At 30.8% G+C, this 16387-nt stretch overlaps 1 protein-coding gene across 2 annotated transcripts; it reads left to right on the top strand.

Moving 5' to 3' along the window:
* The first annotated feature begins 6545 nt into the window (after positions 1 to 6545).
* On the top strand, positions 6546 to 11210 carry LOC114284885 (purple acid phosphatase 2-like). Of its 2 annotated transcripts, XM_082899650.1 has the most exons (8): positions 6546 to 6977; positions 9116 to 9322; positions 9418 to 9529; positions 9616 to 9845; positions 9939 to 10077; positions 10164 to 10384; positions 10466 to 10587; positions 10683 to 11210. In XM_082899650.1, the coding sequence occupies exons 2-8, from the start codon at positions 9152 to 9154 to the stop codon at positions 10858 to 10860; spliced, it is 1173 nt and encodes a 390-aa protein (XP_082755776.1). In that variant the 5' UTR covers positions 6546 to 6977; positions 9116 to 9151; the 3' UTR covers positions 10861 to 11210. The 2 variants fall into 2 exon arrangements, with proteins under 2 accessions (XP_082755776.1, XP_082755772.1); XM_082899646.1 differs by having other exon boundaries at positions 6546 to 9322.
* The last annotated feature ends 5177 nt before the right edge of the window (positions 11211 to 16387 follow it).

Below are 16387 nucleotides of genomic sequence, written 5' to 3'. Positions count from 1 at the left end.
CCGAATATCCGGAGCATAAAGAACATCATGAAGATACAAGGTGCGCCCTCGTCGCATTTCCAGCTTGAATGTGCCAATGCCAAGCACCTCCACACTGGACTCGTTCCCCATGTAAACTTTTCTGCTCCCAGCAGGTACTCGGCGATACTCAACGAACCCTACTCTGTCCCTCGCGATGTGGTCTGTTGCTCCGGAGTCTACAACCCAAAAATGAGGAGAATGAGCAATTAATGCTTGACTAGACACAAACCATTGAATGCGAGAAATTAAGTAAGGGAGTACCTTCTTCTGCTCAGGGCAATCCCGAGCGAAGTGTCCTTCTTTGTTACAGTTAAAGCATGTCAATTTAGCCTTTGCCTTCTTACCACCTCTCTTGCCCCTACGCTTGAAATTTCTAGCGCCATTGGGCTTAAGCGCAGCCGCTGCTTGCTTCTTAGGGGCACCTTTTGCTTTTCCACGTTTGAACTGAGAAGTCCTACGTGAGCTTGACTCAACCACCATAGCAGAACCATCAGACTTAGCCGCCTCAAGGCGCTCAGCCTCTAGCTCCAAATGACGCGATATGTCTTCGAATGTTTTCACACTCTCATTATGCATCATGTTCTGCTTCATCTGCTCCCAAGAATTTGGCAGAGAGCGTATCACAGCCTGTACTTGCTGCTCTTGAGTTAAATTATGCCCAGCAGCCGCAAGCTCACGTATCATGGCTGACATGACTCTCAAATGCTGCTTCATCGAGTGATGCGCCCTTTTCTGATATGAGTCAAACTTCATAGTCAGCCCACGTAGCTTTGCCAAAGAGGTAATACCAAACTTTTGCTTGAGAGCTTCCCACATCTCAAATGCAGTCGGGCAATGCTCAAACTCACTAATCAAGTCGTTGTGCATGCTGCTCAACATAGTAAAGCGCGCACACCGATCTTTGTTACGCCAAGTCTGAAAGGCTTCAAGATCACGACGATGTTGAGCTGTATTGCCCTGCTCTGGCTCAACCATCACTTGTTCAAGTGTGGTCAACACCTCTTGCTCATTGAGGAGGTATTGGATCTTACGGCGCCATATATCATAATTGTCGCCATCCAATTTCTCTCCCTTAGTTAAGTCTGCCACCACTGTCTTAGCAGCCATTTCTACATACAGAGTAAATAAAATGCGCAGGGGATATTAATGATAACAACACAAAACAAAATATTTTGCAGCAAAAAGAATCTAAATTAAATAATGATAATTTTACACATGTCTCAAGATCGAAAATTTGCTATGCTCGTAATCATCTCTTGCGCCTCTAGTGATAATTATCAAGATTTAATTTCATTCCATGCGCAAAAGATAATCAAACAATCTCCCACTATTTATGGCATATACAAAGCATGATAAATTCCATACAATAGCATCTCAATATAAATTTACAAACAACTCATGCTATATTTATTTAATGATGGAATTCAAATAAATAATTAATCATGCTTCTTTAATTGCAACATATTAAAAAAAATCAAAAAAATTGTATTTAATATGCAGATTATGCCATAATTAAAGTGTACATCATTTTTGAAATTTTCTGGAATTTTCTGAAATTTTCTGGAATTTTAAATAACTAATTAAACACACATAAAATTAGAAATAAAAAATCCAGAAACTAGTAAACAGAAACAATATTTAGATTATGCCATAATTAAAATGTACATTGTTCTGAAATATTCTGAAATTTTTCTGAAATATTCTGGAATTTTAAATGACTAATAAATACACATAAAATTAGAAATAAAAAATCCAAAAACTGATAAAATGAGACAATATTACCAGTAAATAATAAAACCTTTCAGAAGTCTACAATAAATATTTCAGCCCCAGAAAATTATTTATGCAATACCAGAATCATTTTAAAGCATAAAAAATGAATTATTAACACAGGAAAAATAATTTATATTTTCTGAAAAATTTCAAAATTTTACAGAATGTAGAAAACTTAATTCTGAGTCTAACAGTATAAGTCACGCATAAAACAAATATGTAATGAATTAATTATGACCATTTAACGCAGTTCAGAATTAAAAAACAAAACAAACAGTGCCTAATCGCCAGCAGCCAAGCCAGCCGAGGAAAACGGCGCGGCTCAGCACGCGGCCCAGATCGCGGCTCGGCGCGCGGCTCGGCGCGCGGCTCAGCGCGAGGCTCGGCTCGCGGCTCGGCTCGCGGCTCAGCGCGCGGCTCGGCTCGCGGCTCAGCCCGCGGCTCAGAGCACGGCGCGCGTGCGTGGCGCGGAGGGTGCGCACGTGGCTGCGCCGCTGACGCGCGCGTGAGAGCGCGTGCAAGCGCGTCGGTTGAGCAGCTGGCGCGTGGAGGCGCGTGGAAACGGCCCACGGCGTCAGGTGGCGCGTGCATACCACGCGCCGCCTTCCAGGGTTTTTTCTGGTCCGATTTTTGTACTGCCGGACTCCTTTTTTCAAAATAAAACTATTTATTGTATGAAAAAAGACATTAATGAACATAAAAAAAAATATTTTTATGCTCCTAATCTGATAAAAAAATTTTCTTCCTCTACAAATATTCATGTGTATAATATATATACATATACATACAAAAGTATACACATGATTAAAGGAAACACGAAAATATCCATAAACATGCTCTGATACCAATGTAAACAGAACAACACAGAATATGCAGCGGATAAAATAATTTTGATCATACCTTCTTGATGACAGAACCTTCTTGGATAAATCACGTGCTTCTAGGAAACTTCTTGATGAACCAGCCCAGCAGTGGAGTGATATCACAGATTGAATATCACCCACACCAACCACAGTGTCAAAGACTTGATCGTTGTTTTTGTGGGGAAGAGTCAGTATGTGGGTAGAAAAACAGACTACGTTGTTTCTCCTTCTTTCTCAGATTACCCATAACCATATCAGATATTTAATATATTATAATATCTATCCATATCAGTTAAAACTGATAACAACTGTATCTTGAGTGGTTATCCTAAATAGGTTTGAATTCAAAATCAAAACCTATTTGGATAAGGATCAAATGTTAAATTTAAATGGTCATGCCACATGGGCGCCCATTACTAACAGTACAAATTTTATACCTTTTAAGTATATCAAGATTAAGTGGATCCAAAAAATAAAAATATTTAAAAAATCACTAAAAATATAAAAATAAGAATTGAAAACTCAAAAAACTGTTTTTGAAAACTCTAAACAAAATAGAGTATTATTTGTAAATTTAAAAGTTGTGTAAAATTATAAAAAAAAAATTAAAAAATTATGAGTTTAATGCACAAATAAATTAAAACCTATTATATTTTATAATATACATAAAATTAATTAATTTCCCCTTACTCCACCCAAAATAAATTTAGTTGTATTATGTGTAAAATTATTGATTTTATTTTTCATAACATAAAATAAAAATAAAACTAACATGTATTGTTAATATAATGGTAAACTTGCATTATCTTATTGGTGGAACACTACAAATACCTATCAAAATATACTTTTAACCATCTTAAACTTTATTTTTTATTGAATTATTTATCCACTAAAATCAAAAACAAAATATAGTATTAAATTTAATAGATTCTTGCAATCTAAGAAATTAAAGAAGTAATGAAAATAATTAAATTTTAATCTTAAATTAAAAACTATAAAGAAAAACAAAAGAATTGAAATCATGTCTAATATGATAGAATTTTCATTTCAAAACATAATATTTTCGATTTTCAAACCAAGTATGTACATATATATTTTGGATTTTGTAACACAAAAATGAAACATTAAAGATTAAATTTTGATTGGAACACTCATAGTACCATCCACAGTTGTACCGTTATAAACCATTTCCTACCATATCTCAAAGTAAGACATGTAAATAAAAAATAATAATAAAAAAAAATAAGAAGAACAATACTACAACCAAAAGAATTTATATGAACACGATTTAAATTACAATCTGCCAAAAATCGAACGTATATGAACACTATTTAAATTCCTAATGCAAATCAAACCCATACTTTTCTCAATAAATACAAAAATGTGTCTTTGTGCAAGTGTATTCAAGGTATTTCAATAATAAAAGTACACCATTAATGAGAAGAAACATAATGAATCCGCAGAATTGGGCTTGAAAGTTGTTTGGATTGAAATTCTTTGAAAACTTAAAAGATTTGTGGTTTTAAAATCTGCAACTTCAGCAGCCCATGTGCATGTTATTCTAAGCTTGTAATTTTTGAACCGTAAGTGCAGCTGGATTTATTAGACTGATTTGCCTATGTTTGCACGTAAAGTTGTGGATAAATTACACTTGCGTTTTCTGAAATTTTTATAATGAAAATAAAAATCACAAATGGTTGGAAAAAAAATAAATTATTAGAGGAAAAGAAAAAGAAAAACAAAGACATGAATACTACAATTTTCAGAGCATAAGAAAAAGAGAAACAGAGACATGTTTGTTGCCCTCTTAAACAATAGCCATGTGCACTTAATTAAACTCTATGGAGTGGGGCAGAGGAGAGAGATTTGTGTTTATAGGATTCTTCAATGGAGATGAGGGAGAGAGATATAGAACCGGAGAGAAGATTGGGTTATATATATCCTATTAAGTCTTCAATAAAAATTCAAAATTGGTGGAACAAATACTCCAGGAATATCCTCAAGGACACAATATGCTACAAATTATTAGAGCAAAAGAAAAAAAAAAAACAGAGACATGGACATTACAATTTTTTGCAATCTTTGTAGTCAAAACAAAAAATCTCAAATGCTTGGAACAAAAAATAAATTATTAAAGCAAAAGAGAAAAAAAAAAAAATCGAGACTTGCATTCGATGGAGAACTGCAGACTACTGGCGTTCACTACTGATGAAGGAAGTTGATGAAGTATATGTATTTGTAGTAGTGGATTGTTAGAAGTAATGGTTTAAGGGGATATGGATAGATGGGTGATTTTTTTTTTTTTTTTTATATCTATCTATTGTAGGATAGTGAGAGAGTATGAATGAAAGTGTTTGAGGGTATGAGAGATTTGTTTGAGGTGGGAGAGTAACAACTTTTTATGGATAGGTTTTGTTTTTTTTGTTTTTTTTTTTGTTGGCAGCTTTTTATGGATAGGAGTTATGGATAGTGGGAGAGTGGGAGTGAAAGTCTTTGAGGGTAGGGGAGAAACGTAAAGTAGGAGAGAAATGTGGAAGAGTAGGAGTTTTTATTGTTATGAAAGTCTTTGAGAGGGAAGGAAAAGAACTATAAACTCAAAAGAGAGTTGCCACGTATTTTTCAAATTTATGAGAATTTTAGAATGGCAGATGTTAACAATAATTAACCCACAAAATTTTACAATAAAATTTGATATGCATAAGAAATTATTAATTATGAAAATTGTTGAGAATAATAGTATCACAATCACTTGATAACATAAATAACTTGTATCAAACTAAACAAAACATTAAAAGAGAGAAATTCTATAAGCTCAGAAAAGTTATCACAAATTTACTTTGACTTTTAAATCAGTGGTGTATATTATTATTGTGGGATCAAATTATGAATAAACATCAACTTTTAATTATAATTTATAAGTAGTTTTTAAAAAATTTAATCTAAGTTTGTTGCCTTACTTATAAAAAGAATTTATCAAACAAATCATTAATTGATTATATTTGCAAGTCTCTATCTTTGATTTCCTCTATCAATGACACACCCACATCATATCAAGGTATAAATCATTCTCCATACTTTGAATAATACTTGCATAGTTACTACGTCATTTTAAAAAAAGGAAAATGCGTGAGAGCTCGAATAGCTCGAAAATATTATCTTACCGGTAAGAGAATCAAAAAACACCTTAAAACGACGTCGTTTTGAGATTTCGAGCCATTCGAGCCATTTGATTTTCGAGCTACGTAGCAGTGCCGTTAAAAAAATTAATCAAGATAAGAATGTCATAATATTATAAAAATTATATAAGAGAATAGTTTTAATCCATTTTATTTATAAAAAAATGATAAAAATTATTTGAATTGTACTTGAAAAAATATAACAAATGATAGCTTTAATCATTATATACCAAAAAAAAAAGAATTAAATCGGTTACTTAACGAAAAAATGGTCAAATACAAATAGAGTCATGAACATTGAATTAAATCATATGAGCTCTAAATTGATTGTATAATCTAGCAAATCAACTAATAATAACATAGAGATATTGACAAATATGTAGTACTTCCCTATCATCTTTGTATTATATTCATTAATTTCATATATTATATGAAAGTTTTATTTGTCTTGATCCCTCAATAAAATAAGGATCAAGAAAACAAATTTGATAAGAAATTGATTCTAAACTTAATTATTGAAAAAACAAAAATTTCAAATAGAGAATTTAGAAATGGGGTTGAAGAAATCTATATAATAAGGGAAAGAGGTTTTTGAAAATATATAAAATGTATGTGAGATACATTTTAATTTAATGGCTGAGATTAATTCCAAGTTTATATCAATGGTTGAGATCAGTTTTTTTTCCCGCTCAAACGCTCTCTGCTCTCTCTCTCCCCCTTTATGTTCTCACTCACGTGTCTCCATTCCCTTTTTGCCTCTCTCCCTTTCAAAATCGGATCCTTGGCTGAAGAATGTTTGAGTTCATCTATGGTATGCACAACAGCGAGCACAACAATCCACCGATTGGCATAAACCTCCGAACTGTGAATCACAACGCCGTTGACAGTTACGACGCCGTTCGCGGATCGAAATCGAACCAGAATCCATTAGATTCGGAGAAGAAACTCGAATCAGGTCAGAGCGTTTCACAGCCATTGCGGTCGCGACCATACTGAATCCTCTCTTGAGATGGAGACGGATCGACTCCTCCAGATTTGATCAGAAGCATTTGATCAGGAAACATGCACTTGGACACAGAACCACCGTCTTGGCGAAGGAAATCGAACCAGAATCCATTAGATTCGGAGAAGAAACTCGAATCAGGTCAGAGCCCAATTGTGATATCTATGTATTATATCATTTCCATTCCATCTTGACTTCGTCTTTGATAGCTATAACTTTAGGAAAAAATAATTTTGGGGAAATTGAAAATGGAATTTAGGTAAATTCTCATTGAAAGCAAGTTTATAAATAAAGTTTTTATCATTTTTCAGTGCACAAGGATAATTATTGTTCAATTGCCAAAAGTTAAAATAATTAGCATTTTTGGCAATAAAATTTTCTATTTTCCTCATAATTATTTGAATTTTTTCTTATTGTTAACAATTTGCCCAAACACAAAAATCAAAAGTACAACAGTAGATATGATCAATATATAAATTATTTTTGATTTATCACAGACTGACTTTTTTTTTATAAATAATTGAAAATTGAACTGAGATGTACCTCTTCTGCTTTGATTCTTTGATTCTTTTAATGAATTTATAATTGGAGACGAAGAGGCAGCGATTGGTTTTCCAGGTACGGCTTCATGGGTTTTGTCTATTATCATTAATTGTTTTGTTTTTGGTTCCTTTGTTGATGAAATTTCAGTGTGTGTTGCAATTTTAGGCAAAAATAGAAGAATTGAAGCTGAAATTTTAGAAGACCCAATTCAATTCAATTGATTTATTTTTCTTTCTACAATCTGTGTTGGAGCTGTGTCCTTCATATTGGTTTGGAATTTTATTCTCATTTTAGGAAATTATATGAGCATCAAAATTACGAATTTTATTCTCATTAGCCTCATTTCAAAAGCAGCAGTCAATGTGTCTAGGAAAGCTAATCTTTATTCTCAAAATTTAATCAATACGTAATTTCTGGTTACAAAATTCTTGATGGTTTACATTTTTCAATTATAAAATCCAAGTAACATCTAACATACTCTCAAAATTGTTGATTAGTTGAGAAGAAAATTTTATAGTACGTCATATGCCAAATTATGATTTTGTGGTCTTTTGGTTACTTCCTATGTTATGACTTGGTCATGGCTGGTGTTTATGATTAGTTGATTAGTAGTGTTTATGACTTGGTCATGGCTGGTGTTTAAAATGATATATAAGCTTATTTTTTAGACTTACTTTTTAGATGCTGATGTGTGGAAGAGATGATTGGTGATGATTAGACACTACTATCAGGATTATTATTTTGTTGGTTATGACCTATGGTGATCTTGGTTATAAACAAAAATGACTTTGGATATATTTTCGTGGTGTTTGGTTGTGACACTTTTTTTGAAGTTATGATTGAAAATGATTTAGTTATGACATTTATGTAATTAATATAAAAAATGTACATATGGTAAGGCTCTGTATTCTAAAAAATGACATTTATGATTTAGTTATGACATTGTAAGTACACTAATATTGTAGATGGTTCAAATGTCAAAGATTGTTGGTTCAAATATTGTGTAATTGTGCACATAATGTAATTTTAGAGAGGTTCAGTTGTAATTGTGTAAATGTTCTTTTATCTCTCTGCTCTCCAGGCCTGTTCTTCTTCGGTATTTTCTGATCGCAAGGTAAAATTCCCTTTTTTATTTTCATCATTTCACCGGTCTGAATCTTTTTATATGAACAGTGTGCTACAATCCTTGATTGATTGAGTAAGGAAACCATACTTAAAAGTTTATTGGGCATTTGGTGAGATTCGAGTATGTGATCTATTGTCTGTTATGATACCATGTGAAGTTATTTGGGACCAATTCATTTAAAGGCTTAATTGTTTTAGAGAGGGGTAATTTTATTTAGCCTTTTTGCACATCCATTTTCGATTCTTTATATATTATGTGATGTGTGTGGGCCTTTATTTTTAGTGATTTGTTGTGCCTTTGGGTTGATAACTTTGGTCTCCATTGGCTCTAATGTGGCCCAGTTATGGTGTTTCTTACTGATACAATCTGCAAAATTTGAGTGGGACCTGTGAAAGATTGTTTGCTGAATGGAAGTTTGTTGCCCTGTTAATCGAATTTAATGATGGATTGGCAGATTTTTGTGAAGTCATGTATATCTATTGGCACATAAATCTTGAGACACATGATCTAACTGTATGTATGTGTAGATACAAATTGTACACCATACGCATCACTTTTGGGTAATTGTTTTTTTAATATTCTTTTTTTATCTTTTTCCTTGAACTTGCAGGTTCACATTACACGAGGTGACCATGAAGGTAGGAGTATGATCATTTCATGGGTGACTCCAGTTGAGAAATACCCTAATGTGGTGACATACTGGGAAGCAGGCACTAAACATTTACACAAGCTCCAGACTCATTCTGAAATCACCACTTATAGATACTATAATTATGCTTCTGGTTACATTCACCATGCTACTATCAAAGATTTGACGGTACAAATATATATGCATTAAATGTATTTTGTTTTAATCTGTTGTCTTATGTTTAAGATTACTTTTTTGAGCTTTCTAACTTTTTTTTCATGTAGTTTGACACAAAATACTTCTATGAAGTTGCGTCTAATGAAGTTACCCGTCAGTTCTCCTTCACAACTCCTCCCAAGCTAGGACCTGACGTTCCCTACACCTTTGGCGTCATAGGTTAGGGTAATCTAGGGAATTTTAGTTTATTTATTTAATTCATCATTCATTACATTTTGTATAATGTTAACATTATTTTTGTGCAGGTGACTTGGGACAAACTGCAGATTCCAATCGAACTCTAGAGCATTATATGTCGAACCCAATAAAAGGCCAAGCTGTGCTATTTGCTGGTGATCTTTCATATGCTGATGATCACCCTAACCATGACAATACCAAGTGGGATACATTTGGTCATTTCATTGAGAAGAGCGTTGCGTACCAACCCTGGATTTGGAGTGCAGGGAATCATGAAATTGACTTAGCTTCTAATTTGGTAAGACACCAAATAAATATGTTCTGTTCATTGTCACCGATCTCATTTCTCTGTCATAAATTATTTTATGGATTATATCATCTTCTTTTTTAGGAAGAAACCGATCCTTTCAAGCCATATTTGCACCGCTATTATGTACCCTACAAGGCATCCCAGAGTACTTCCCCATTTTGGTATTCAATTAAGCGTGCATCGACATATATCATTGTTCTTTCTTCTTACTCAGCCTATGGTATGAATCTTCTTCTTTTTTTCTTTTACTTTCATATTTTATACTTTTATTTTTTGTTTTGCTAACAAAATTTTATGGTTGTTTAGGGAAATATACCCCGCAATACAAATGGCTTGAACAAGAGCTCCCAAAGATTAACAGATATGAAACTCCATGGGTCATTGTTATTTTACATGTTCCATGGTACAATACCAACCACTACCATTACATGGAAGGAGAAAGTATGAGAGTCCAATTTGAATCGTTGTTTGTTCAGTACAAATTTGATATTGTATTTGCTGGCCATGTTCATTCTTATGAGCGTTCAGTAAGCTTTCTTTCTAATACAAAATTAGATAATTTATTTTCATATTGCTTACAAGAATTAATTTCTTATCCTATGTTGTAGGAACGCATATCAAATATTAAGTACAACATTACAAATGGATTAAGCTTACCGGTTCGAGATATTAATGCTCCAGTATACATAACAATCGGTGATGGTGGAAACATGGAAGGCATAGCTAACAAGTCAGACTGTTTAATTGTTTCTTAGGTCAACTGATTCTCATATTGAACTATTTTGTAAAATTGTCTACTTATAAAATTGACCTTTAATTTTGCAGTTTTATATATCCACAACCAAATTATTCTGCATATCGTGAAGCAAGCTTTGGGCATGCAATTCGTGACATAAAAAATCGAACTCATGCTTATTATTGTTGGCAGCGTAATCAAGACAATGAACCTGTTGTAGCAGACTCTGCTTGGTTTTTTAATAGGTTCTTTTCTTATGGCGGATGAAACCATTCCATGACAAGGAGACTTAGGAGATTGTGCCCTCAATTACAAGGAGGCTTAGATTTTTGTTTGGAGAGATTTTAGTTTGGATTATTTATTTATTTATTTATTTTGGTAGGTTGTATTTGTTTTTGCCAGTGCTTTTTAAATATGTTCAATAATGTTTAGTGTGTCCATTATGTTAGCCTTTTAATAAATGCGAAGTATTGTTTTTGGATATCCTTTTTGTCTAGATGCCTAATAATAACAGCCAATTAGATGACTTAATAGCAGAGCAATAAAATCAAATGGGACAAAATGTGTTAAGTTGACAACTTGAATGGCCAAATCGTTGGAAATTCAATTTGTATTAAACTACCCACGTTCAATTTTTCTTAAACTGCCCATAGTTGACTCAAGTTTAACATTTTGGATTGTAATCTGCTAAAATTTTATATTGATTTATTATGGTGTTTTGATGATTTATGTTAATTAGAGGTTAATTTGAATATCATGTTTCATCTATCTTTTTAGTGTTATTTTAGATTGTTTATGGGTCTATTTATAATTTATTAAATAGTATTGGAATTATAATTATATTTTAATCTTAACATTATTTACACCGTGCCTTCAGGCACGGGCATACGCTAGTACTATAACGAATGACAGCCTTATAAAAAAAATTTAAAAAAATACATAACAACGATCTAATCCAAATTATTTTTAATAACTAATAGAAAGAATCTCAAATTATTACCTATTATAAATATAGTGAAGAAAATTAATTTTGTGAGATTTTTGTGCTACCTTCTCCCAAGTAGCCTTTATTATTTCATTATTAATACTATTCTCATTCAGAGCGATAATTTTTTTTTTTATATAATCTTTATCATTTGGTAGATAATAACGAATAATAAAAATTATCAAGAGAATGTTAATAATTTAATAGAAGATAAGAAGTTATAGATAAGAGCATTTTATAAGATAAAAAATTTAAAATAAAAAAAGATAATATATGATAGGAGAAAAAACAAATGAGTAAATCAAAACAAAGATTTAGATATATATGTTTTTGATATATATGTTTTTGAAAAAACAAAAATTTCAAATAGAGAATTTAGAGATGGGATTGAAGAAATACTATAACGAATAACAGCCTTATAAAAAAATTTAAAAAAAATACATAACAATGATCTAATGAAAATTATTTTTAATAACTAATAGAAAGAATCTCAAATTATTACCTTTTATAAATATAGTGAAGAAAATTAATTTTGTGAGATTTTTATGTTACCTTCTCCCAAGTAGCCTTTATTATTTCATTACTAATATTATTCTCATTCAGAGCGATAATTTTTTTTTTTTTTATAATCTTTATCATTTGGTAGATAATAACGAATAATAAAAATTATCAAGAGAATGTTAAGAATTTAATAGAAGATAAGAAGTTATAGATAAGAGCATTTTATAAGATAAAAAATTTAAAATAAAAAAAGATAATATGTGATAGGAGAAAAAACAAATGAGTAAATCAAAACAAAGATTTAGATATATATGTTTTTGATATATATGTTTTTGAAAAAACAAAAATTTCAAATAGAAAATTTAGAGATGGGATTGAAGAAATACTATAACGAATGACAGCCTTATAAAAAAATTTTAAAAAAATACATAACAATGATCTAATGCAAATTATTTTTAATAACTAATAGAAAGAATCTCAAATTATTACCTTTTATAAATATAGTGAAGAAAATTAATTTTGTGAGATTTTTGTGCTACCTTCTCCCAAGTAGCCTTTATTATTTCATTATTAATATTATTCTCATTCACAACGGTAATTTTTTTTTTTTTATAATCTTTATCATTTGGTAGATAATAACGAATAATAAAAATTATCAAGAGAATGTTAAGAATTTAATAGAAGATAAGAAGTTATAGATAAGAGTATTTCATAAGATAAAAAATTTAAAATAAAAAAAGATAATATGTGATAGGAGAAAAAAAAAGAGTAAATCAAAATAAAGATTTAGATATATATGTTTTTCATAGATATATAGATTAACAAATCATATCTTTATCTAAATTTTATTATTTTAATTTTTTGAAAATCAATTATTTAATCTTTATCTTTATTTGTAGGCCACGAAATTAATCTTTATAAATTATTTATCAATTTTTATATGTTTATTTATCTATAAGTCATGAAATTATTATTTTTAAATAATTTTTAAAATTTTTATCTTTATCTATGGGTCATGAAATAAATTTTCATAAATTATTTATGAATTTTTATATGTTTATCTATAATGAAATTAATTAAAGTATGAAATGAGGGGGAAAAAAAAGAGAGTAATTTTGTTTTTTTTTAAAAAAAAAATTAATTATTTAATCTGTATCTTTATTTGTAGGCCATGAAATTAATTTTTATAAGTTATTTATCAACTTTTATTTGTTTATTTATGGGAAGAAATTTTAAATTATCTATAAGTTATGAAATTAATTTTTTTAAATTAATTGTTTAGTTTTTATCTTTATCTGTAGATTATAAAATTAATTTTGAATTTTATATGTTTATCTATACGGAAGAATTTTGAAATTCAAATATTTATCCATAAGTAATGAAATTAATTTTAATTTTAATTAATCAAACAAATAAAAAATGAAGAAAAATAGAAAACATGAAAGGCGATCAAAGAAGGTTGCCACGTAGGAAAGATACAAATTATTAGAGCAAAAGAAAAAAAAAAAAAAAACAGAAACATGGACATTACAATTTTTTGCAATCTTTGTAGTCAAAACAAAAAATCTCAAATGCTTGGAACAAAAAATAAATTATTAAAGCAAAAGAGAAAGTTGATGAAGTATATGTATTTGTAGTAGTGGATTGTTAGAAGTAATGGTTTAAGGAGATATGAATAGATGGGTGGTTTTTTTTTTTTTTTTATATATATATATATATATATCTATCTATTGTAGGATAGTGAGAGAGTATGAATGAAAGTGTTTAAGGGTATGAGAGATTTGTTTGAGGTGGGAGAGTAACAACTTTTTATGGATAGGTTTTTTTTTTTTTTTTTTTATTGACAGCTTTTTATGGATAGGAGTTGTGGATAGTTAGAGAGTGGGAGTGAAAGTCTTTGAGGGTAGGGAAGAAACATAAAGTAGGAGAGAAATTTGGAAGAGTATGAGTTTTTATTGTTAAAAAAGTCTTTGAGAGAGAAGGAAAAGAACTATAAACTCAAAAGAGAGTTGCCACATATTTTTCAAATTTATGAAAAATTTATAATAACATTTTGAAGGCTTTTGGAACAACACTACATTCTATTATATATAGTATGAATAGATATAGATATATCATTTGTTGCCTTCATCTTACACGTGCACATACACAAAATATTCCAGCACAACACTCTTATACATCACAACCAGATTTCTCAGTACACCCACCTACATTTCTCAGCGCACCCACACTCACAATTCTCGATTCCTCCATGATGCAATTTATACTTAGGATTAATTTAATTACGCAACACTTAATCTTAATTAATCTTGGTTAATACACAATTAATTAATCATAATTAATCACAAATCTCACATAATTTAATAAGTCTAATTAAGGCCCAATAATTATATTTAAATTTGTCATTCTGAATCAGATTTTTAATCAAACTCCCAAAAGGCTCCAAATATTAAATTAAACTTATTTCTAACCTCAATTTTGGTTTCTTAAATCATTAAGGCCTTCAATTTCAAATTAAACTTCAAAATTTTCATCAATAAATTACGTATTTCAATTGGGCACTTCATAAGTAAATTTAATTCTAAATAATTACAATTCCAAATCCTCATAATTTAATTCACTTAATTAACTCTAATTTGGACCTAATTGATCAAATCTCAATTTTACTATACTGAATCAAATATTTAATTAAACTCCCATATGGTCTAATGCTTGAAATTAAACTGAATCAACTCATCAATTTTATCTCCTTAAGCCATTTGGACATTCAATTTCTAATTCCAAATTAAATCCTTATTAGAATCAAATACGAATCAGACTCCAAAAATTCCCATAAATTCCGAATTACCTTAGAGTAATAATCAATTAGAATCCAAATCTCCTTAATCAATTAAACAAAAAATCACATATCTAATGAGGTTGGCTTAATCTAAGGTTTATGCTGATTAAGCTCAATTAATTCATTATAAATCGTAATTTTGCCAAATTTCACCGTGGGCTCCAAAAATCATGTTAAACACAGATACGAAATCGGTTTTGGTTTTTGACGCCTCTAAAGTTATAAATTTTCAATTCAAGGTTCCAATTGCGACATATTTTTCTACACCCAACATATATAAATTCATAATCACATAAGAACTCACATAATTTAACATATAAATTCATATCAAATACATAATCACATATGTAATTAAGTTTATTACAGGTAGGCCTTGTTTGTTTGGGCAGATTGGATTAGGTTGGATTAACATTCCCAAGACTAACAGTCCTAGCACTACGAATCCTTTGATTATGTATCATATCTTATGTTTGGATTGAGTTAGGATTATAAGGAGGACTAATAGTCCAGACTTTGATTTAGTTCCTTCTGTGAGATTGAATAGTCCATCATATGTGGGATACCATATCCAGATATGGGATACCATATCCAGATAGATTGGTAGTCCGTACTTCGATTGTTTAACTAAATATCGGATTAATAATTTTATTAGACTATTAATTCAATCCCAAACTCATGTCCACCCAAGCAAACATGGCCGTAAGGTTATCACATCCCGTCTCTTCAGGAACCATTTCCTCATATTTGGATAGCCTGGCTTCCATTCGGGCCTCGCTGTTTACCGTGACTTATTCGGCATCTGTTGAGATTGTTTATATGCAATCAACAATAACCTAGGACCCAATGAGGTTCGCATCATTGGGCCGCCGAGCACCGTTCGCTTAGCATGAATTAATTCGGCCCCCACAGTGGGCCATGGAATCAAATTGATGATATCGTTCAATCCTAAATTCAAGTAGCGCCTTTTCGTAATTGGGCCTTGATTCGGATCTCCTGTGGGTTATTTTGGATACCTGCACTATGAGTCCGGATTTCCTCTTTGCAATTCCTCCTTACAACGGCTGAAATCAGTTGTTACAATATCCAACTGATCTCAGCCGTTGCAAGAAGAAATTGCAAGGAAGAGATCCTAACTCCTGCACTATTTGGTTAAAATATGAAAATAGGGGCTCGTGGGCTTTCGGATTTCCAGCTACATCCTGTATCAGTGAACCGGACTGATTTTCGGAATGATGGACATGTGCCTAGTTTGATTAGTGGTATAGATATTTTGACTTTTTTTTTTTTATAGAATAATTGGTGTTCAAATTAATTTAAACACATTTTAATTATGGAATTAAAATTAAGATTAATAACACATAAAATATATGATGGTATTATATACATTAGAAAAATATTTATACATTTGATCAGGGAAAAAAGTATGTGATAAGAGGGAAGGCATCAGAAAATTAGTTTTGACAATTAAA

Source organism: Camellia sinensis, chromosome 1, assembly GCF_055761805.1.
Source record: "Camellia sinensis isolate YWXY chromosome 1, ASM5576180v1, whole genome shotgun sequence".
NCBI lineage: Eukaryota > Viridiplantae > Streptophyta > Magnoliopsida > Ericales > Theaceae > Camellia > Camellia sinensis.
This window is presented reverse-complemented; position numbering and strand designations above follow the sequence as displayed.

Coding starts and splice junctions, on each gene's coding strand:
- LOC114284885 (XM_082899650.1), top strand. CDS start 9,152: ATGATCATTTCATGGGTGACTCCAGTTGAGAAATACCCTAATGTGGTG. Junction 9,530..9,615: donor CTACACCTTTGGCGTCATAG/GTTAGGGTAATC, acceptor ATTTTTGTGCAG/GTGACTTGGGACAAACTGCA. Junction 9,846..9,938: donor TTGACTTAGCTTCTAATTTG/GTAAGACACCAA, acceptor CTTCTTTTTTAG/GAAGAAACCGATCCTTTCAA.